We start from the raw sequence: 25,121 nt of genomic DNA on the forward strand, positions 1-25,121 counted from the left end.
AGTGAGCCTCACTATCGAGTCACATATGACTAGCATGTTGGGCATGCTGTTTTGCCTTAGGCGCTTTGAGTTGCACACTGTTTAGGAGAGTTATGTGTCTCGTTATTAGTGTTGTGGTGGTTGAGTGCATTTCTGCCTTGGAGGTCTCTGCTGTTTGGATACATTTTTTTATTGAGATCATCCACAGGGGTGGGTATGTGGTTTGTGTTTTTATGTGAAGGCAGTGCTGGTGTGTGTTCTGGAGGGCTATGTGTTCCATGTGGTGTGGTGTAAGTGTTGGCCTTCTCTTGACCAGTTATTCCGGTCTTGGCTGGAGAGTGCGTGGATTCCAGTTTGGATATACAAGTGCATCTTTTGCAAGTCTGAGTGTTGGGAGGTAAGTGGAGAGGGTTGTCTGTGCAGTTGCTACATTGCCTCAGGATGCCCATGTTCACCAGGTTAATAGGAGAAAGCACAGGGAACTGACCTTGGACATGCCTGGAAGGGTGGGCATTAATAATAAGTAATGGAGCTGTTTCCTAATCAAGGCATCAACTCCCACTTACAGACACCTTCCCACTTCCCTGTGCTTTAACCCTTCTCTATTTAAAACTCTTGTCGTACTAATGTGCTGATATAATACTTCAGACTACACATCTGTATTGTAAGCATTCTCACCTCCCTATATTTTCACTATATTTAATTCCTGTCTATTCTCAGCAATTGTATAATTATATAAACTGTAACTCTTACATTATATCTCAGTTGTTAAACTGTAATGCTTACATGAGCTGAAAATGAAATTGGTCATTTGTGATCAGGAGCATGTCATCTTGTTGAAGGCAGTTTTGCAAAGTCTTACAAAATCAAACCCAGTTTGTCAAAACCACTTTCATCGACTGTGGAAGTCACCTTTTGCTTTACTGTTGTTTAACCTCGGAGTCTGTGTATAATTGCAGGGGGTGTTGGTGGTGACCCCCACATGTGTGTGGTGGGGCTTGCTCCCCTCCAAAAAAAAATCTTTTAATGTTCACTGAAGGTGGTTTCGGTGAATTGCTTTCAAGTTTTTTTTTTTTTTATGTTCATGGTAACTGCCTTTGATGAATCAGCATGAATCCTTCGTGATAAGTGTTCTACCCAAGTTAAAATATTTAAATAAATAAATGAACTGTTGCACATATTGAAAAAAACATGTAGTGGAGAATGATGGGAATTTCAAAACTGCCTGTGATATTTAATGCTAGCTCTAGTATTTCAGGCCCAGAAATAATCCACCCTCTGAAGTTACTGAATGCATGCCTGTACTGAGTTCAGTGAGATCAGCTCAGATTAGCACAGCCATAACTATACCTATAACTAAAGTATCTTAATTGTCTATGCATTGATAAGTCAGGAAACATACAATAAATATGACCTGTGACACAGGGCAGAGGCAGGAGTAACATTAGCCCTGACTGTGGAAGGTATGGATGTCACATGAGATAGAAGGATTTCATAGTGGTTTATCTCTCCATCATTGTCCGTTCTTTTTTGTAAAAAATGCACATAAGTCTATTTTTTAAATAATTATGTAGCAAAATTGTAAAATGTTAAATACTGTATAAAGCCTGCAGTTGTTCAGCAAAGTTGCAGCAAAGATGTGATCTGTGACAAACTGTGCAGAACATGTAAGTGCTCATCATATTGATCACAGCTGCAGTAGCCTTAGCTGTATGGGCTATATCCCGCCAAAGATTTAACAGTAGGCCAGCTTCCACATTTTCAGGGCACCTTCCATCTGTCCAAACTAGCTCGAGCTGAGCTGACTAAAAGACAAGTTTTGGTGAAAAGCCCTCCAGAGCTTTACTGCTGCCAAAGAGTAAGCTGCTCTGAGGCTTTTGAAAATCGATAGTAGAATTCTGCTTTCATTTGCTAGGCAGATAAGTTCCCTTTAGGGAAAAAAGCTTCCATTTTTTTTAATTTTGTTGATGGTTTATTTCCCATCAGAAAAGTTATTTTAAGTTTTTTTGTAATGGACTGTCTCAAGACTGTAGTTTACTTTTAAACGGAGTGTTTTTTTTTTCTCAGTTTAAAAATGGTGTAAAGTAAATGAAAACATTTTTATGTGGAAAAATTGTGTTTATTTTACTTTTGTTGGGCTGGCATAATGTTTTAAAGCAATGGTTCACAACCTTTTTTGACTTGCGTAACCCTTGACAGTCCATTTCCATAAAATTGTACCCCTCCTATCTTTTTAATTTATATAGTTGCTTTTATGTCTAACGAATGTGTTGTAACTATAATAATAAAAAACAATCTAATATTAAAATGAGCAAAGAGTGTATATATATATATATATATATATATATATATATATATATATATATATACATACATACATTATATAAGTAATTTATAAAGTTAGCATAAATGCATCTACCCATTGGCCGATTAAGTTTAAGTTTGGGCTGTTTTCAGATCCTAGGCTCCTTGCACACATTTTTAGGACCATGCAAAAGTTCTTTGATTCACCTTTCTGATTGTATTAAAATGTAATTATAATAATCTAATTAAATTATATTCCTTGTATAACACAGCACAATTTGTTAGAGCATGTTTTAAATTTATGGTTTGAATGTTTCTGTAAGCCAAGTAATGAAACAAAGCATATGAACCAGTAATGACAAAACTGTCCATTTCAGAACATTTCAACCATAAAAGGCCACTCAAATTTTGTCATTACAATCTACCAGTATCAGTCAATATGCACAATCTCTGCAGAAGTCAAAGTCATCTGAATAATTCCACATTATAGAGGTCTGTAACAAATGAAAAGGTTGCTGCTAACAAACAACTTTATATTTCAGTGTATAATTAACAAATTCAGTGCCTGCTGCCCTTGAAGAATAAATTGCTTATGTTACATGTCATTACAATGACAAATTGGTTCAACTGATTTAATATTAACACAGAAGGATCCAAGGACAGCAGGAAATTCTAGTATAATTATTTCCTTTAATATAAAACCACCAAATACATAAGCGCTTTCGTAGCAAAGCTACTTCATCAGATGTATACTAAAGCACATACAAAACCATTTATATAATCAATTCAATAGATCACATGACTATCTACAATTATTACTAAAAGGTGTATTGCATTTATAAAAAACTACATCCAAATATAGTAGCATTCTATCTGCAGCTGAGTAACAAAAACCAGTTTATTAGTTTATATATAAAGAAAATACAAATATAAAACCTTCCAAACAGTATGTATCAAAACGTATTCCTATAAATTTCATTAAAGCATATATAAAATCCATAAATTCATATACTATTTCTTTTTATTCAAACGTCTGGCTCTAAGCCTTGGTTTAATAGGTACCCTAACATTCAGGCCATGCCCAAAGTCTCCTCTCAACCTAATTATCCATTTGGATTCCATCTGCTCTGTTAAATTATTGATGTCTCCCTTCCTGATATTATCAAAGATACGTGCTACCACCATAAACCTAGAAAAGTGGGAACTATCTGTACTTAATATATGCTTAGACAGGGCACTGACATTACTACCTTTATTAATATGATAGTCATGTTCTTTAATTCTCTCTTTTAGGGTCCTGCCCGTTTTCCCTACATAAAATTTAAAACGGGTGGGACAATATGCCAAATATACAACATGAGCAGTTTCACAGGTAGCATGAACATTAAATGCTGTCAGTATATTGACAGTAGTGGAGAGTATACTCATTCTGATCAAAATAAAATGTATAAGTTTAATGTTCATGCTACCTGTGAAACTGCTCATGTATATTTGGCATATTGCCCCACCTGTTTTAAATTTTATGTGCAGCACAGACCTACATAACCTTCTTTTTCTGAATATGTTATGCACTTTCACTTGACTAGACTTTGCCACGTGTGTGGGAAAATACCTTTCTCTACCATTATTCATTTAGGGATACATGGGAAAAAAATTACCAAGCACGTACCCCTGAGGGTACTTGTACCCCAGGTTGGGAACAGATGTTTGTTTTTTTTTTTGGGGGGGGGCTGCTGTGTTGTTCTGTCAAAAAAGTAACTTTTGTGGAGTGGTAGTGCTTACAGGCAGGCAATAGCTGCTTGTCTTCCCTGGGAAAGAAGCAACATTTTTGGTTTGACTGTGTAATAGAATATTGATCCCATGAGCTGTCCTTCTAGCAACAAAAAGAAAAAAATAATCAAACAGCCTTTGCCACCACAGCAGGCATGCAGTTTGCCTCAGCCACAGGTGGATGACTTTGCTGTGGCCATTTGTTCTATCTCTGACCACTCGTCTTTTACTCCAGATCACTCTGGTGTAGCACCTACAGCCTCTGTAGACCAGGGGTTATCTGTGCTGCTATTGGACTGCACTAACAGGCAAGGGAGAGCCACTCGTCAGTCCTGCCAGAAAGAACAGGGAAAGTTTCCCTGCTGTATCAGAATGCTGTGCCCATCCCTGGGGAAGCTGCCATTAGTGACACGGTTGGCCCCAATTTTTCCTTTCAAGAAAAAACACACAACCATGCATATATTCTGTCCCCCCTAATTTTCTTTGGATAGGATCAGTTTCCTGGGTCTGGTTCAGAGTTTAATTCAGGCTATTGATCTTTCTTGTAAATTAGTTTCTGGTAAAAATAAAGATGGATTCCTCTTTTCCTGAAAGATTTAATATTCTGAATCTGAACAGGAATATGCAGGGATGGATACAGGGTTTTTTCCTCAGATTTCTGATTCAGACTCAGAGGAGAGTGTAGTTTCTGATTCTCCTGTGGGGTCTCTCTTTCTCTGAGACTATTGCTAGAATCTGCCAGTGAGGCCCTCAAAATTCTGGGAGTTGTTACAAAAGTATTTTCCTGAACCTACATCCATTCCTAGAGTTCTGTCTACTTTACAGGACATGTGTGTATATACTGCCTGCAATTTTCCTGACAGTCAGCTGCCCCTAACAAGGCAAATAGATGTATAAAGTTCCTCACTATCTTAAATTTTTATACACTATTTCTAAATCTCACTCAGCAGCTGTATAGATCTGTAAAGCTCTTTCCAGTGGTGAGAATGAAACCTTGCACCTTGTGGTTGAAAGGCATACACCTTAACCACTGTACCACTTAGCCCTTGTTGAACCTATACGCTAAGCATTCCGACCCTACTCTTTCTGATAAGGATGAGAAAAATTTTGATAGGTATGTGAAAAAAGTAAATACTTCTGCAGTTTTGATTTTCAAAATTTTGAATCATCAGGCTCCTATGTTAAAGGTTGTTCTGACAAGTTGTGAAAATATGAGGAATGTTGTATCTGCAGTTTCTTTTTGTGAGGAAATATCTGCTTTAATTAACGTGGTTTCTTCTATTGTACAGGTCTCACTACTCATTGTTTACAGCATATGTATGACTCTGCTGATACTTCTTCCAGGGCTTTGGCTACTGGTACTGTTTTGAGGAGGTTTGCATGGCTGCATTCTCAGAAACTCCCAGATAATGTTTTAAATGAGTAAATTCTCCCTTGGATAGAGATTTAGTGTTTGGTCTCTCTGCTACAGAGATGATCAAAAATTGTGATGAAAGAGGCAAGCTGATCCAGGGAGTCTCTTAAGAAGTTTCAGCCTTTATTTTCCAAAATTTCCAAGGATTTTCTATCTCCTCCTCCAATTTTGGCAAAACAGTCACAACAAAATACTAGTAAACAGAAGTTTAAAAAGAAATGCTACGTTGGTTCCAAAAATAAGTCTTGAACTTCCCAAATCTAGGGACAGTCCACCAAGTCTAAATGATTGCTCAGGAGACCTTGTGACCCCCTCCCACCCTGATTCCTTTTTTTCTTCCAGTAAGTCTGAATCTCCATTTTTTCCTTTGGCAACAGATTATTTCAGACAAATGGGTTCTGAAAATTATTCATCAGGGTTACAAATGGAAGTGGGAGGAAATTTCTCCTTTCCAAGGGGCATTCCGTATCCCCCAAATTGGACTTTTTTTCTGCTGATTCTTTATCACATGCTGTCCCACTGAGTGATATAACCAGTGCCTCCCCTTCTTCCCAGGCAGGGAAGGGTTTTTATTCAAGGATGTTCCTGGTGCCAAATAAAAGAAAATGCTTAGATGCCAGTTCTGGATCTATCTTAAGCATGTTTGTGATAGTGCCCACATTCAAAATGATGTTACATCACAGCCTGTTACCTCATCTTCCTTTTTCAAGTTTCTGGGCAACACTAGACTTAAAAGATGCTTATCACATCCGAATTCATCCAGACTTCAGACTTTTATTAATGTGCTCCACACTAACAAAACCTCATCAGTTCTCTGCCTTGCCCTTTAGGTTATCCTCCTCAACAAGAGTGTTCACAAAATGGCTAGCACCAGTTATAGCTAATTGCAGGTGTAAAGGCTGCCAGCCTACCTAGATAGAATTTTGTAAATAATTCTATGTCATTGTAAATATTAATATGATCCACAGGCTTGTTTCACAAATGTAAAGAAAAGTGTGTTATGTGTTGAGCTTCAGAAATGTAACCACAGTGCACCCTGCTGGAAGAAAGCTGATAAGTAATGAAGTTTACAACTATGTATGATCTCAAGCTCGGAGTCATGATGTCTGGGCTAGGAAATTATTTCTATTGTCCTAAGGCATAAATACTTACTAGGTTCACATGTAACGTGTCTATTGCTGTGGCTTCCTGGCAGGTGCAGATCAAAAAGAAATGTTAAATGTTGAGTTCTGTTAGCCTTAGAGCTAAATCAGAGAAGTGACAGGAATGATGTAATCTGAAATGACTTAGCAGTAATGTGTATTCTCAATTTAAGGGCTATCTCAGAAAGAAAGGATGACATTTTGTATTTGTCTTTAGATCTGACAACAACTCACAAACACTGGCTTTGCTCTGTAAGTAAGATCTTTAGATCTTAGTATTTCTCTTAGCGATAGATAGGAATATAGCCAGATTAGTGTAGATATTTTCTGTATTTACGTGAGACTATCCTACAATGTTGTTTTAAAGTATTTCCTGTGATTTCTGAACTCTTTAATGTCATTGTGTTGAATTAATAAGTATTGTCTTGTGTTTTTATTGTTTATTATTAAATATATTTAAACCTTTTAACTGTGGCTGTTTTGTGTAGAGATAATTTAAGCTGTCCGAGTACTTTCATGTATTTGGTGACACTGTATAGGCCACTCCAAAAGTCTCAGTCACACTTGCCAATTGGATAATAATAACATTGCACAGTAGAATTGAATACCCTTTGGTAAGGGCCTTTATAATAGCTGATAAGGATGGTTGGTGGCAGTTGGTACTACTGTATAGTCTGGGCAGAAGGGAGCATAGCTGGAGAACCTGTGCCAGCCTTCCCCAGGAGTGTCTGTGTATTTGTATATAACTCAAATATCAAAGTGTGTGTGTGTGTCAGCTACTTGAGCAGGGACACTAAGCACTGGTTGGACACAGAGGGTGCTGGAGGTTTTGGCTTGACAACTCGGCTGAGATCTAAACCCTATAGTTATGCCAGTGGAGAGTCTTATTGGAGATCTGGAGAGAAAGGGAGAAACCAGCCCCAGACTGACTGTGATCTCTGTGTGCTCTTAAGGGAAACTATACTTTTCTGTGTGTGTACTTGTTATCTTGTCAGTGTGGACACCTCTCACTGGTGCTAGTGGTGAGGATTGAGGCTCCTTGATTACTGGGCCAGTGCACGGGTGTCACAGTAGGCTACAGGTTGTCCCCATTTTTTTCATATTTAGATGGCTTGCTTATCTTTTCAGAGTCTTGTTCAGAGTGTCAGGAATTTCTCTGTCTTGGGAGAGAGAGATGTCTTACACAAGCTTGGATTCCAAAAGAATATTTATGTTTTTCTTTACTCCTTCACACAAGATTGTGTACTTGGAATCTCAACTAGACACCACAGTTCAAAAGTTTTTCTTTCACAGGAAAAAATATATCTTGATCTATATCTAAGGTTTTCCACTCAGACGTTGGTCACTGCAAGAGAATACCTCAGGATTTTGGGTCTATGGCATATATGATTCTTATGATATGCCTGGCAAGATGTAACACGAGAAAGATACAGTGGTATCTGAAATCGCTTTGGTCCCAATATCAGTACCTTTATCTTTTCAAATCTCAGTGCTGAGATTTGTCAAAAGGGAACTCCTTTGGTGGAGACAAATTCAGGTCTCCCCTTCTACCTTATTGTTCCAAAGCAGTCGTTCACCACTGCTGCTTCAGACTTTGCTTGGAGAGCAGTTTCAGGAGGTATAAAATGCAGGAGATATGGGACACCAAGGAGAGATGTAAGCACATAAATATCAAGGAGAAACTTTACCTGATCAAGGCACTCAACTCTGTGAACCATCTTTGGTCCCCAGGACCTCTTCAAATGGTTCAAGACAATATCACTGTAATGCAGCAAGGGGGAACCAGGTTGTTCCTCCTTTGCAGACTAGCTGTGATAACTTGGGATATCTCCTTTACAGATATCCTACAGTCCGTCAGAGGAAAACTGTGTGGTAGAGAAGCTGAGATGGACCAGTGCAGACCCTTACGAATAGCAACTAGATCGGGGAGAGGTCTTCCAAGATTTAATCCATCTGTGGAGATTTCCAAAGTTACACCTCTTTGGCTCCTCTCTGAGCAATTAACTGGCAAGACTCTCTTCCAGGACTCCATGCAAGAAGGACTGGAAGACAGATGCCATTTCTTTTATTTGGACAGGAATGTTCCTGTATGTCTTTTCACCCATGAACCTCCCAAATCTAACAACAGTCCAACAGGTCAGAATGACTGTTCAGGAGACCTTGTGACCTCCTCCCACCCTGATCCCTTTTCCCTTCCAGTAAGTCTGAATCTCTACATTTTTTCTTTGGCAACAGATTATTTCAGACAAATGGGTTCTGAAAATTATTTATCAGGGTTACAGATGGAAGTGGGAGGAAATTTCTCCTTTCCGGGGGGAGGGGAGCATTCCGTATCCTCCAGATTGGACTTTTTTTTTCTGCTGGTTCTTTATCACATGCTGTCCCAAGGAGTGGTAGAACCAGTATCTCCACTCCTTCCCAGGTAGGAAAGGGTTTTTATTCAAGGATGTTCCTAGTGCCAAATAAAAGAAAATGCTTAGATACCAGTTCTGGATCTATCTTAAATATTGTTGTGATAGTGCTCAAATTCAAAATGATGTTACATCACAATCTGTTACCTCGTCTTCCTTTTTCCAGTTTCGGGGCAACACTAGACTTAAAAGATGCTTATCACATCCCTATTTATCCAGACTTCAGACTTTTATTAATGTGCTCCACACTAACAAAACATTATCAGTTCTCTGCCTTACCCTTTAGATTATCCTCCTCACCAAGAGTGTTCACAAAATGTCTAGCACCAGTTATAGCTAATTGCAGGCTACAAGGTGTCCACATTTTTATATTTAGATGGCTTGTTTATCTTTTCAGGGTCTTTTCCAGAGTTGCAGGAAGTTTTCTTTCTTGGGAGAGAGATGACTTACACAAGCTGGGATTCCAAAAGAATATTTAAGATTTTCTTTACTCCTTCACACAAGATTGTGTACTTGGAATGTCAGCTAGACACCATAGTTCAAAAGTTTTTCTTTCACAGGAAAAAAATGAATCTTTATCTATATATAAGGTTTTCCACTCAGACATTGGTCACTGCAAGAGAATACCTCAGGATTTTGGGTCTATGGCATATATGATTCTCATGATATGCCAGGCAAGACATAACATTAGAAAGATACAGTGGTATCCAAAATCTCTTTGGTCCCAATATCAGTACCTTTATCTTTTCAAATCTCAGTGCTAGGGTTTGTCAAAGGGGAAATCCTTTGGTGGAGACAAATTCAGGTCTCCCCTTCTACCTCCTTGCTCCAAAGCAGTCATTCACCACTGCTGCTTCAGACTTTGCTTGGAGAGCAGTTTCAGGAGGTATAAAATGCAGGAGATATGGGACACCAAGGAGAGATGTAAGCACATAAATATCAAGGGGAAGCTTTACCTGATCACCTCTTTGCCTCCTCTCTGAACAATTAAGTGGCAAGACTGTGTTCTTTGACTCCATACAAGAAGGTCTGGAAAACAGATGCCATTTCTTTTCCTTGGACAGGAATGTTCTTGTATGTCTTTTCACCCTTTCCACTAATATCCAGGGTACTTCTGAAGATTCAGAAGGACTCCCCAAGATCACTGTGTTGACTTCCTTCTGGCACAGGCAACTGTAGTTCTCCCTTCTTTTGGAAATGGCCAATGGTAATTACCGCAAGCTACCATACAGACTGGATCTACTCTCGAAGAATTAGGGGTGTGTGATACATGCTTATATCAGACTGCTTCAATGATAGGGTCTTAATTCCTTTTAGGCACCTTTTTACTGAGGACACGCAGCAGGTACTAATGGAGGCAATAAAGCCTGCTAGTAGAAAATTTATTTATTTACTTATTTATATTTGTTTATAGGGGTAGTGGACTGATCTCAAGGGACCATTTGTACTTACTGTCTGGGTGAATAGGATAACATAAGAAGTTAACAAGACATATTTACAGATACAAGGATATACTAAAAATAAATGCATGTTTTTATATATACATACTTATATAGATATATGTGTGTGTGTGTGTGTGTATACACACACACACACACACACACACACACACACACACACACACACACACACTTACAGATGCAAAAATATGCTAAACCATTTAATTCAAGAGGTAGTTTACAGTGTTGTAACATGGGTGGACAGCTAGAACTGTACTTAACTGAGCTTTGTGGATAAAATGAAGTCATAATGACCGTGATGGCTTATGCCACAGGGCAAGCAGCATATTATTTTATAGACAGAACTATGAAGACATTATCAGAGGCATGTGAGGAATAGTTGCAGGAAAGGATACCATGGGGAAAAGACAGAGAAAAGATGAGAGAGGCTCGCAGAGGGAAGAGGAGAAGAAAGGAGAAGTATGAGAGAGATACAAACAGAAGTGGGAAGTAAGCTGTATGAGAGGTAGTAAGTAAGGGGATGACATGATGAGATAAGGAAGGATGAAATATGGATAGGTGTGAGAGAGATGCAGGGTTCATGTATCTTGACATGAGTGAGTACAGCTTCACTTGTTTGGGTGAAGTACTCCTTGAGCTGTTTTCTGAGGTGTTAGTACTTTTGGATGTCTCAGATTGAGAGAGGAATATAGTTCCATATTTAATTCTAGGGTAGAGAATGCATGGTCAGTACAATAAAGTTTAGTGGAGTTAATAGAGTGGGTTGAGATTGAGAAAGAAAAATCATATATTAGCAAATGATAAAAAGTTTTCTAGCTATTGCCAACAACATAACCATCATCATCCATTCAGGGCTAGTTGTTCTATTGTTCTACAATATTTGTGAGAGATACTGTCCTATGGCCTTTCTTATTCCTATATCACAGTTCATTTATTGGGCATTTCAGAATGTTTTCCCATAAATCCTCCTCTTCCAGTGCGGTGTCTTGTCAAAATGTTCTTGAAAGGGGGTTTTGCAGAAGAGGCCTCAGAAAACTGGTGGCCCCTTCCTGGGATCTGTATTTTTGTGATAGTGAAGCTAATATTTGCTCCATGTAAACCAGCTCATCTGGTTGAATTGAGGTTTTTAACATGGAAAACAGTTTTATTAATTGCTTTTATCTCAGCAAGAAGGGTTTCTCTGTTGCAGTCTGTTATAGTGAGTCAGCCCTATCTTATTTTTCATAGGGACAGGGTTTATTTGAGAACTAATCTTTCCTTTATACCTAAAGTGGTATTCAAATGTACTTTAAGCCAAGCTATCCATCTACCTATTTTCTTTCCTGAACCTAAAAGTGAGGGAGAAAAGATAATCCAGGTCTTGGATGTCCAAAGTCTACTCAAGTACTATCTTGACAGAATTAAATCTTTCAGATGTTTGGATTAATCATTTATTTATTGTGAAGGTAAAACGAAGGGACAACCTGTGTCAAAACAGAGTACTTCTAAATGGTTGTCTAAGGCTATATTACTTTTGTTATACTCACCATAACAAAACTATTCCAGGCAGGTTCAAGGACCACTCTACCAGTGCCTTGGCTTTATCTATGACCTTTTGGAAAGGGTCATGTTTTAGAAGTATTCCAGAATCTGCAACTTGGTCCTCTGTACGTACTTTTACAAAGCACCATAAGTTTGATTCTTTCTCTAGGTGAAGCTCAAGCTTTGCTGTGAGTATTCTCCAGGGGCAGCTGGACTCCTCCTTCCACCTCCCAGATGTAGTTAGCTAAGGTAGTCTACCCATATAGCTAAGGCTGCTGCAGCAGTGGTCAACATGATGAACAAAGTAAAGTTATGTAAGTTGAACTTACCATAACAGCAGATGATCGGATGATCACTGTTGCAGTAGCCACCCCCCCCTTGTTTTTGGTATGCTTTTTTGCCAGGGTCTGGACATTTGTTTGTTATTTCTAGCCTTGCCCTTTCAAGGCTCAGCCTCCCTCTCTCTGCTGGCAGAAAAGCTGTGAAGGGTTTTGCGCCCAAATTGTATTTTGGTCAGCTCAGCTCAAGCTGCCTGACAGTTTAGGTGTGTGGAAGGTATCCAGAAGCTTTGAATGATAGAAATACGTTATATTCTTGGCAGGACATAACCCATGTAACTAAGGCTACTGCAGCAGTGATCATTCAATCGTCTACTGTTATTGTAAGTTAAATGTAAATAACTGTACTTTCCTTTCTGTAGAAAAATGATTTTGAAGAGTGAAACTGTGACACACATACGCATCACATGCATGTACACATACACTCACACACACTACAGCCTTGTGATCCTTAGGTTGTTACTTTCTGTCAGAAGCAATATAACTGTATTTGGTTTGGGACATTCTGGTTATCTAAGCAACTCTTTTTGGGGACATTTTCAAATTTTTGACCCATCAGGAAGTGAAACTCCTTTACCAAAAGAAAATGGGGAGAGTTAGCTAAAAGGAGTGTTCCAACTATTTTCCAGTACTGACTCATTCCAGGATACCCCCTGGTGGCTCTAGAAGTAAAGTGACTCTTTCATTTGTAAACTAGTTCAGCAGGTAATCCCATTGATCAGTGCTTTCCCTTTGGAGTATTTGGTGGTCCTTTAACAAGCCTGGGAGAAGTAGAACAAAATCTGCAGAGGATAAGAGGCACTGAGCTGATGTTTATAAATGGTTCTTCTGTGTCTTCTGCAGCTTCTGAAATGCTTAAACATCAGAGTTAAACATATTACAGTTGTCTTCAGTTAGTGGTAGTAGTAGAAACAGTTAGCTGTTACATGATGTATTCTTTATTTTAAAGCTTTTTATTCCACATTTCTGTGTGGTAAGAGTATATCTATACATTTAATTTTCAAACCATATTGTGCAGTTTCTCTAAATAAAAAGTCATGTTATTTTGCCTGAAACCTGTGGCTGCCTGCTTAGCAGTGTATATAAGTGTTATTGCATAAACATGTGGATTATTTTTATTTATTTTACTTCTATTTATTTTCTGGGGTAGAGCACTGATTTCCATGGACCATTAATGTTATTATCATTATTATTACTATATGATTGCATACTTCCCAACCGTACCAAATTACTCGTGTTTTACTGAGTTTTGGGGTCCAAAAAAATGGGGTGCCACAATTCCTGAGTGGCACCCCTTAATTTCTGAATTTTCCAGCATTTTTTATTAAAAAAATTTTCCAGGTGTTTGAGCTGACGTCATCACGTGCGCGATGACATCAGCTCCATGAAACGGCCTGTCAGCCTCTCGGATTTGAACTCAAGGCCTCTTTCCGGCTGTTAACAAGAACAGAACAGGCTGCTGTGATGCGAGGTATGGGTAAATGCTTTGCTGTCTATGGATGGAGATTTAAGCTGCCATTTTGTGTGCCTTACTGCCTTTGGATGGAGGTGTGTGTGTGTGTGTGTGTGTGTGTGTGTGTGTGTGTGTGTGTGTGTGTGTGTGTGTGTGTGTGTAATGCCCCAGGTGAATATACCTGGTAGCTAGAGGAGGTACTCAAGGTCAAACCCTGTACCTTGAGTACAGGTGACAAGAGCCTAAACTCCCTACCCACCACCACTAGTGAAACTTTCCGAGATTTATGCCTCATATTTTTGTTCTGTTCCTCATAAAATCTGTTATTTTCTGGATTTTTGTGACAAATCAGTGAAGGACTGAACTCACTAAATAATGACAGGCATTTGAATTTTAGACTTCATATTCTTCGGAAAATAAATGGTAACACAAAACCTTTTATTCTAGCAATTTTCTTAGTTTATAAGATCAGTGTTAGAAATTTGTCCCTATTTTTGGGGCTGTATTCCCCCATTATTGACTTTGTCCAGTTTTGTTGTGCTAAGAGGCTAAGAGTAGCTATGGTGAGAAGTGAGAACTGAATTCTGTATTCACCCATTATTGGCTTTGTCCAGGTTTTTTGTGCTAAGAGGTTGAGAGCTATGGTAAGAAGTGATAACAGAATTCACTAAATGATAGCCATTTAAGTTTCAGTCTTCCTAAAGTTCCTATCTTTCAGGAAACTGCAAATTTGGCATAGTGATATGTTGCTCTGACTGTAGTGCACAGGGTCCTGGGTTCAAGTCTTGGCAGTGAAATGCATGGTAGTAACACAACATTTTATTCTATCAACTTTCCAAAATTATACAAGCAATGTTTAAATGTGTCCCTGGTTTTTGGGCTTTTGTTCCCCCACCCCCAAATAAAATTTGTCTTTTTCCAGATTTCTTGTGCTGCAAAGTTGAGAGATACAGTTGAATGTTGAGTGGATTTTACAAGGAGCTGAGAGCTTCAGGGGAAGAGAAGTTTAGGACTGCTTATGCTGAGTCTGCTTGCACTGTTAATAGCATAACAGGCTAAATACATGTTTTGGTACAGAAGACTGTGGGTTCTACTCCCACAGTATGCAGATGTATTGCTGATACTGTACTGTGTTGTAGTTGTAAAGTGGGTGGGTGTAACAAGTCAAAGATACACCAGAAGTGAGAAATTGTCATGCACAAGAGCATTTCTGTCTCAGTGGAAAGAGCAAAAAATATTAACCCAAATTCAGGAACAGAAAATCAGCATGATTATATTCTGTGCTGTATTATAAGAAAAAATATGTGTGTGGAAGTAGACTTTTATGATGGAAATGTTCTGAATTGGGCAGTTTTGTCATTGGTCCATTTTGTTTCATTGCCTACTGGAAAAATGTTCAAACAGTAAATTTAAAATGTGCTCTAACAAGTGTGCTGTATTATACAAGGAATATAATTTAATAAAGTCAGGAAGGTGTATGAAAGAATACATGTATGTTTCTTGTTTTGTGTGCAAGGGGCCTGTGATTTAGCCCAAATGTAACCTTTTTCCACTACTGGCCAGATGCATTTTCTTTGGATGGGGTGTAGGTTTCAATGCTGTTTCAATGAATGTGAGTTTCAAGGGCAGAGAAGTTTTAAGGCTATGTTTATTTTCATTGTGAGACAGTATTGCTTTGTTTAGCAGATGTCTATTAGTGTGGGATACAGTGTGTATGCATTGTGCTATAAAATGTAAAAATAAAATCCAAATAATCAATGTAGAAGTAAAGCAGCATGCACATTAGTGTTTATGGTAAATGTGGCAAAATAGGCAGGTAATGGGACATTGGAATGGCTGCAGGGGGACACTAGTGCCGTATTTTGGCTGTCTATTCTTCAGTTTGCATTTGAAAGTGGGTATCCCATAATTCCATTGGAGTGGGCGGGTTTAAGTAATTATATGGGCTAATTTTATGTTAATCAGCTTACATATTTGTACTTATTTTTCACAGGCCTTGTCCAGATTTTTGATGTTTCTAGGTTGAGAGGTGTGTATGATTGTAACAGTTGGCATCCACTTTAAAGAGTGATAGAAATTGCCGTTATATAGTTACCACAATTTAATAGTATAGTTGTCTAATTGTAAGACTGTATAGTAACTGTAGGGTGCTGGATTGGTCTGGATGTTGGTAGCCTGAAGAGTTAGTGGCACTGAAAAGTGTACTATTAGCTCCCTCCTGGAAAACATTTTTGTGTGTGTGTGTGTGTGTGTGTGTGTGTGTGTGTGGCATGTGTGTTTGTGTTTTATGTTTTGATATGTAAATGCAGAGTAACCAAAGGCTGCTCTTGGTGGCACAACATGTAATCTGACCTGATGTCACTAACATCATGGTCATCTGGGTCTCATTGGGCAAAACATGAGGTAGGCAAATTCTTGGAAAGCCACTACAAATAAGTCTGCTTTTTAGCTGTACAGCGTGAAGCTTATTTGGGTGTGGCTGGTGTTGGTTATAGCTTAGAACAGTGTTCATTAGCCTTAAAGCTGAATACCTTGTCTGTATGTTTGCATCAGAAGTAAGGTTTGTAGAATCATCTCTTACACTTGTATATATATATATATATATATATATATATATATATATATATATATATATATATATAATCTCATCACATATCAACCATAAATTCACACAGAACATTAAGCAGTATAAAACTGATGGTGCAAAGCCCTTTGAGATCAATGGCAACCCTGTCATTATCATTGAACTGTTTCTGTGTCACCAGTGGAATAATTCTGAATATTTTCTGATAAGTCCTGGGTGGTGAAGGGGCTTCTTGCTAGTAATTTGTGAAATTAACTGATATACAGTACAGGTGCCGAGTACTTGGACTGTATCCCACATTTCTTGGAAACCACTCACTATTTCAAAACCGCATGGATTTCTGGGCACATTACTCTTTACTGTGGCTGTCAGCAAATCACAACTTTGGAATTACTGTAGAAATCCTCTGCTGTCATCACACATCTTCTTCCATGAAATACTAAAATTCCCACATTTCAGCAATAGTGGACTTTATACACAGCCATCCTTCAGACTAAAAATAAAATAAATATATCCATCCATACACCCCCCTCCCAATTTCTGTAGTGTACATGCAAGTGAGATTAATCTTTGTAGATGAATCACTTCTCTTATACAATAGCAGGCTTTTTTCAAGCAATACAGTCCATTCAAAAGACCTCAGAATGAGACAGGGAGTAAACGCCATTTCAGTATAGAAGGAATAACTGTCAAAAACTCAAACTAGAAATCCAAGTGCTGTGAGATGGCAATGCTACTCACTGCTCCCATATGCCAGTGGTTTGTTGCTTTCACGCATATCCTGCCCAGACCATTAAAGATAGCATCTTATTGTCTAAAGTAAAAAGTAAAATTAGTGTTCGAGTTAGGTAAGCTAGTTAATGTTTGTTGCATACTAGCAAAAATAGACAATAAATATTTAGACGTGAATTTGGCAAGGATTGCTGAAAACGCCTAAGTGGAAGATGCATAAATCTTTTTTTCCAAGTCTATCGAATCCACGTCTGTCTTTATCATTTGGTACAGGGTTAGAAGCAGAAAGGGTGTCAGACATTCTATCCCCATCCATAGAAATAATAGCAGGATCTGTCAGAGGAATACTCCATAAAATTTGTCCGATTTCTTGGAGGCAGGGGATTGGTAGTCTGGAGAAATGGAGGCAGAAGCAAAGGCATCCTCTAAGGCTCTTAATACTGGGAGGCATTGGCAGGAATTTTGGGGAATCCATACTCAGTAACTCATAATATCGCTTCTCAGATTCTGATGCCTTCTTACCCTCATTTTGAAAAATATTTGTTCATTTTGAAATTGTATCTCCAAAGGATATTTCTTCATTTAGGGAGTCTGTAGAGTGAGTGTATACAGATTCAGATTCACTGGGAATTGGGGATGGTAACTGTGAGGTTTAGTCCAGTCCCTCAACATTCATATTCAGAAAGATGCTCTTCTGAGCAAAAAGGGTGAATATCTTTCTTTAAACCAGGGTAGAAACTGGAAGAGAAGGCTGAAGAGAGAGACTGGATTGCCTTAAACAGGCCCTGTGCAAATTTATTGAAGTTCCTGCACAGAAAAGGTTGAGGGAGGAGACAACTGATTATTTGTTGTGTCTTCTTTGTAGTCACATAATTTGGTAGTTCTTTGTATATTTACTGTAATATATTTTTGTGAGCCAAGCAAAAGCCTTAATTACTTTATAAACCGGCAGTAGTTAGAAGAGATGATCAGTTCATCTTGATTATGGCTTGCTTAGGCAGGAGTGGGAACAGTAATATTCACTAGTTAATGGGAAAAGGCACCTGTCTGTCTTTAATTCCTGGACAGCTGTGTAAAAATAGCAGACCATTGTGGAATGTGTATGTACTGTTCGGATGTTAGCAAATAAATATCCACTTTTCGAAGACATGCTAAGTGTGCAGCACTGATCCTCACAAGAGGGTATAATGAAACCACGATTATTGCTTTTTATTAACTTCCATTAAAAAATAGGTAGACACAAACTAAGTGTAACTCTCTCAAATGTAGCTAGAGGTAGGTTGTTCCTCCTCAGAGAGGGTCCTGTGTCCACATAGTTCACTGAAATGTTTTGAGTTGTAGTTTTACTAAATTACAGTTTGTCTTGTTCTTCTGTTTAGATCAACTATGCTGTAAGATGTATGGCACTGTGTTGTGTCCGCTTTAAAATGTTATATAATGCTGTTGTGGATTACTGGCTGAGCTACACTGAATGTACGTTTTTTTTTTTATTGCAGGTTAGATAAAACATCTGTTCCTTGTTATGAAAATTCTGTGAACATGAGTCAGCAAGGTTATGTTGCAACTTCTTATTCTCAGCCTCAGCCAGGAATTGGAGGTTATCCTACAGCTTATGGACCAACCTCTACTCAGCCATTCTATGGTCACTACAGTGGAACAGTTCAGCAGTTCTCTGCAGCCCCAGGTAAGGATTTTTCACCTTTCAATGAATGTTTGGGTTTAGATCTACTAAACCATTGAAGGGGAAGGACCAGTTACAAGAAGGGTGATACATATCCAGTACTTAAAAATACAAGTACAGTTTGCTTTTATTTAGTTCAGGTCAAAGCAGTTACTTAACTTTTTTTTTTCACTTCTTAACTTTTTTTAAGTGCATTTTAGTGCAAGGCAATAGTAATGTTGAAAACTGTTAATGGTTTATATTGACATTTGACAGCACTACAGCACAAATTCTTGCAGATGGACAAGTTGTGCAGTGACGTTTAATGTAATAGGGTATAATTAAAATAATTTCACATCTGTGCTATGCCATCAGAATACCTCCTGCTGTATCATACTTGAAGTTGCTAACCATCACAGTGTGCTTACAGTTACTTTATACATTTTAAAGTCATGCTGTATTAAGAGGACATGAATTGAACTGCAGGGCTTGGAACATTCTAGAAGGCTACAGGAAACTTTACTGTGGTCATGAAAACTGCCTACCATGTTACCAAAAAGCTCACAAACTGCATCATCATTAGAACATACACGCACTGATGAATCCTACAGACTGAGGATCTTGGACATTGCCAAGAGCAGTGTAATGCCCGTTCACAGAACCTCAAACACACTTGTATAGGCACTTTCTGCACCTTGATACTTGTTTTATTGCATTGTTAGGTACAATGAGTAAAGTTTACACACAGAAGAAAACCCTATTTCAGCATCTAAGAAGACTTGTTTATGAGAGGCTGTACAACATGGTGGCTGGCTGTGGTATGCATGCACATTCAGACAGATTTGTACAAAGGTACATAAAAAAGCAGCTGTTTGATTGATGATAAAAGCCAACATGAGCTATATGCCTGGTGGCAAACTGGCATATTATCCAGGATGCTATTTGTAGGACACAACTGGAGAGGGTTTGAGTTTCTGACAGATACCTAGGGAAGCCATCTACTAGTTATAGTGCTGTAGAGTATGTCTGTACTACACTGTGCAGTAGAGAGTTGATTATCCAAGCTAATTGGGACCTAGGGTAGTTCAGATAATCAAACTGTTTGGATAATCAAACATTTAATTGAACCGGATAAAAAACTTCTAAAATCTTGTTTTTTATTTTTGTACACAGAGAATACACCTGAAATAAATAGGACATGCTGGAGGGACAGATTCATAACCCAGAGGCTCCCTTCACTCTGGAATAAAATCCCAGTCCAGGTTAGGCAGAGTCCCTCATTGACTCTCGTCAAGAGGAGTCTTGATGAGTGGATGGGAGATCGTAGGTTTACCCTGGGTATCACTTCTGTGTCACTGTTAGACAGAGGCACAGTATACTAACCTCGAAAAAGGGCATAGCAAAATAAATTTAAAATGGGTGGCGAAAGCCAAACACATTCTGGCTAGGCTTATAAATGCCCTAGGGCAGATAGCCTAGTATGAACCTATGAACACTTTTCAACCATTCAGCGAATCCAGCAGACTATAAAGAATATTTTTCACACTTTAGCGGGCTACAGCATAAAAAACCAAGCACAAGCGAATATGTATAACATTTACATATTCAAACTTTATGATTTTTCCTACCCGAAAACTTTGGAAGGCTGCGTTCAGATAACTGATGTTTTGAATAATCGGTGTTCGGATCATTGACTCCGTACTGCATGCATGATTCTTAAATGTATATTGGGTGCATATGTATACTGTTTGGGTTTATAAATATAATACTGGTTGCACTGATACACGAGATCCTCTGCTTTTCAGCCAGTGTGGCTTGTTGATGAATCTACATGCCATTGAGCTGGCTCTGCAGTTGATGAGTTTTGGTGATCTGATATTCAGAACTGTGTCAATATGTTCTGTAATATTATACAAAAGTCAAATTATTTTGCACAGTGCTTGCTAATGTTAAAAGTTGTGATTTTCAGAAGTATTGTATACTCTCTAATCTATGAAACATATTCCCTAGCATGTGCAGCAGGATTTTTTTCCACATACTGTTATATTTTGCAATCTAATCTCAACAGGAACATGTCTCTGCATACAGATTATGAATCTGTTGTTACCTTAAACTGTCCCACAGACCACTAACCTTTTTCCCTGTCAGTCTCTGGTGTAAGCCCACAGCCCTAATTGGTATGGGGTCAGACACATCCTCCAGGGGCTGTTTCAGTACCTGATTCAGGTACAGGGGACCCAAACTCTTTAGTGAAGTAGTAGTCTGGGGTAACAAACAAAACATGACAGACAATCAGGTTATTACCATGTATAGGACTGATGTGTTTTCCTTAGCTAAGACTGTTTTACAGTTAGCTAATCTCGGAGAATATGAACTTATTCAGAATGATTGTGGGGTTACGTTCTTTAGAGATCAGTCTAGTGCCTCAACTTTTGATGGGTACTGTGAAGCAGATAGTAGTGAACACTAAGTCTATTCAGTCTGATTCATTGGAAGGTGAACAGGTTCAAAAGGCAACCTTAATACAGATGCTAGCTAGGTTTTGAGATATATCCCATAGATAGATCCCATTTGGGATGTACCTTACAAGACACCTGCAACAGCTGGAAAGACCACAGAAGTACCTTACCAAGAGGATCCTTGGCCTGAAACAGATGCCTATGCAGCTCGATTGAAGAAACTCTAGCTGTACTCAGTTGCATACCGCCTACTCAGAGATGATCTCTGCCTGACATACAAGGCCATGTTTAACCCAGAATTGATGGACATGCTCCACCTAAAGAAAACCTGATCCCCTCGAGCCACACGCTCTAGGGATCTACACCTCACCACAACAATAAATAGGCCGTGCTGGAGGGATAGATTCCTGTCCCAGAGACTTCCCATGCTTTGGAACAAGATTCCAATCTACATTCGCTAACACTCTTCAAAAGAAACATTGACGAGTGGATGGGAAACAGAAAGTTTACCCCGGGGATCACTTCAGCGGCTCTGCTGGACAGAGGCACAGGGAACTAATGTAAGGGTGTGGCGAAAGCCAACACATTCTGGCTAGGCTTATAAATGCCTTCGGGCAGATAGCCTAATACCTATGAACCTATATTTAACTGGAAGCATTCTGAAGCAACACCAGAGACCGGTAAAGTTTATGATCTTATTAAGGATGACATTCCAAATGTTTTGAATGTTCCTTCTCTGTTAATGGCCTTATAAATTTATAAAACTGCATGTAAATCCCCTTTAGCTAGTGAGCTAGTGACTAAAAAGACTATGAGGAAATATGAGGAAATACAGGGTGTACTCTGATCATTCATTTCTCTTTGCTCCAGTGTCAACTTTTTCTCCAGCTGCCAACTCTAACAAGAGAGTCTTGGCTTCTTCTAATCCTGGATAAAATTGACAAGTGTGTAGGATCTCAGGAAAAACAGTTGACTCAATCTAGTAATTTAGACTCTAGAATTTTAGCTGATCAGGGCTTCATGTGGAAATGTATTTTGTAATGTGCTTAAAGTGTAGATGACTGCTGTATCCTTGTCTGCTGAACAGAAGAGTGTTTCATATTCCCAGGTTCTCCACTAAAAAGGTTTCCGACATCAAAGGGCAGAACAAACAAAAATCCAGCCTAACAAGAGACAGGGTAGCAAGAAGAAATGAAAAGAGGATAATGTTTCCAAACCAAATAAGAGGTGTTCATTTCTCAGAAAAAAATTAATTTCTCTGCTAAAGAATTACTTTGCTAAGACTCGGGTATCCCGCCTTTCCTCCCCTTTCTCCTCCCCTCAGGCTTTTGCTCTACCCAGCAGCCTAGCCATAAATAATCTCAGTCAATTGTATGTTGAATATAATTCAGTTTGGGTACTTTTAGCAGTGGGCAGAAAATCCTCCTCCCTTCAGGAAAATCCCCCATACCTACCAAACCAGACACATCTGTTCTCTCAGATTCTACTTCATGTATTGCAAGTAGGGGTTATAGAACTAGTTCCTGGACCATAAAAAGGAAAAGGATTTTACCCTAGAATATTTTTACCCAAAAAGGAGCTATCATGGAGACCAGTGTCGTATGTCATACCTAAATACCTTTCTGAAAGTACTGAAATTCAAAATGCTCACCTTACAGATGGTCCTACCCTTTCTTCTGGGCTAATGTTTTATGGTGACTTTACATCTGAAGAATGCTTATCATATTCTAATTGTCCTTAACTTCAGGTTGAACCTACAAAAGTCCTGTCTCACACCCTCGGAAAGAATTGTCTTCCAGGAGTGAAAGACTGACACAAGAAAAGTATGGCTTTCTTCCAAAAGACAAAGTCCTGAGTGTTCAAAACATTTTCGGGGATTTCTGTGTTCAAGGAGCTGCCTTGTAGGAGAGTTTCTCAAAATTGTAGGCCTCATGGTATCAGTGATCCTCATGGCAGAACTGGCCAGACTCAACATGAGAAAGATTAGATGGTACTTAAAAAAAATTTTGGACCCGGCACCTGTTTCTGTTGGAGTTCCAGGTGCCAGTGCTGAATTTTTGTGAAATGAGTGTTATAGTGGTAGAGGGATCAGATGTCTCTCAATCCAGACTTGCCATTCTCCCTTCATATCCCAGTTCATTCAGTCCAGATGGACTTGTCAAATTTTGCATGGGGAACAGTGTCCAGGGGAGCTCTACTGCAAGACAAATGGTGTCCTTCAGATGCTACAAAGCAAATAAACATCAGGGAAATGTTAGCAGTGATTCAGACTTTAAGAGTTCATCACCACTTAAGCTCTCCAAGTCCTCTTTTATTGGTCACAAACAACATTACAGTCATGTGGTACCTGAACAAACAAGGTCATACCCTCTTTACCTGTTGATTTTGACCTGGGAGCAAGCCTTACAGTATTTTCTGATGCTTTAGGCCTAATATATACACATCAGAACAAAACCTACTGGCATGCTGACAAAGCAGATCCTGGGCTGACCTTCATGAGTGGAAGCTCAGGACAGAGGTCTGCCTGGACAATTTGGTCCAGATGTGGGAACACTTCATGTAGTTCTGTTTGCCTCCTTTCAAAACAGACGGTTAGTAAAATTCTGTTAGAGACAGATATCCTTGCAGCCTTGCTTGGAGGACAGAAGAATTCTTATTCTCTTAGAAAGGAAAGCTCTTTTATGCATATCAGCCCTGTTCACCAATACCCAAGGTACTTCTGAAGATTCAGAAAGAATAACCAAAGGTCATTGTGGTAACCCCCTTTTTTGACACAGGTAGCGTTAGTTCCCATTTAGTGGAATTGGCCAAGGGCAATTAGTACTAGCTTCCTCACACTATGAATCTGCTCACAAAGCGTTATGGGCAGTTGGAGAACTACAACTTAGAGCACCTGCTACCGACAGTCTGGATGATTCTGTCTTGATACCTTAGGCATTTGTTCAATGAGGATGTGCAGCAGGTATTTAAGGAGTCAAGAAAACCTGCAACTGAAAAAAAAAAATATGTTTACAAGTGGAAGAGGTTTCCTAGGTAGTGCCTAATTGATTTAAAAAGGCTCAGTATGGTGTCTCCAATCCGATCTTAAAATACTTAAATGGTAGCTTATCGTATGTATCTATCAAGGTACATCTTGCGACCGTCTTAGCTTATCTGCATATGGATCCCCCTCTTTTGTCTTTTTTTGTAGTCAAACAGTTTATGAATGGAGTGTTGCACTTGAGACCCCCTTGAAAGCAAGTTCTTGCTCCTTGGGATCTCCACTGTGTTCTTAAAAAAATTGATCCCATCTCCATTTCAGCCTTCCTTTCCAGCTGATTTGAGGTTCATTACTTGGAAAACTGTTTTGCATATTGCTCTAACATCTGCATGACGAGTCTCTGAGTTGCAAGCTCTCATGGTGGGCCAAGTTTGTCTGATTTTCCACAAGGGCAGGGTTGTTTTGTGCACTAATCCATCCTTTATGCTAAAAGTTGTTTGTGTATTTACCGTGAATCTAGCCATCATTCTCTAAGTATTCTTTCTAGAACCTAAAAACAAGGGAGAAAATATTCTGCATATGTGCACAGGCAGCTGAGGTATTACCTTGACAGAACTAAGGCCTTCAGAAAAGCTGAACAGCTGTGTATTTCCTTTTCTAGGGCTAAGAACAGTCAACATGTCTGTAAGCAAACTATTGCTCATTGGGTCTACTCTGATATTGTTATTGTTACTCTCACGATGGTGTCCATTCCAGTCAAGGTTAAGTCACATCCATCCAGAGCCTTTTCCTGTTCCATGGCAAATTGGAAAGGAATGGACTGTAGAAGCATTCTAGAGGCAGCAACCTGGCACTCTATTCATACGTGTACAAAGCACTACAAACTGAATTATTTCATAAGTTTCAGAGCAGGC

At 38.9% G+C, this 25,121-nt stretch overlaps 1 protein-coding gene across 1 annotated transcript in view; it reads left to right on the forward strand.

The window, feature by feature from the left end:
• Positions 1-25,121, forward strand: part of SEC24D (SEC24 homolog D, COPII coat complex component) — an 866,900-nt gene that overhangs the window by 139,574 nt on the left and 702,205 nt on the right. Inside the window, exon 2 of the mRNA XM_044061657.1 lies at positions 18,605-18,792. Within this exon, the coding sequence (XP_043917592.1) occupies positions 18,648-18,792 (145 nt within the window). The 5' untranslated portion in view covers positions 18,605-18,647. The remainder of the gene's footprint in view (positions 1-18,604; positions 18,793-25,121) is intronic.

The sequence above is a fragment of the Protopterus annectens genome, chromosome 2.part0, assembly GCF_019279795.1.
Source record: "Protopterus annectens isolate FY-2018-M chromosome 2.part0, PAN1.0, whole genome shotgun sequence".
Classification (NCBI taxonomy): Eukaryota; Metazoa; Chordata; order Ceratodontiformes; family Protopteridae; genus Protopterus; species Protopterus annectens.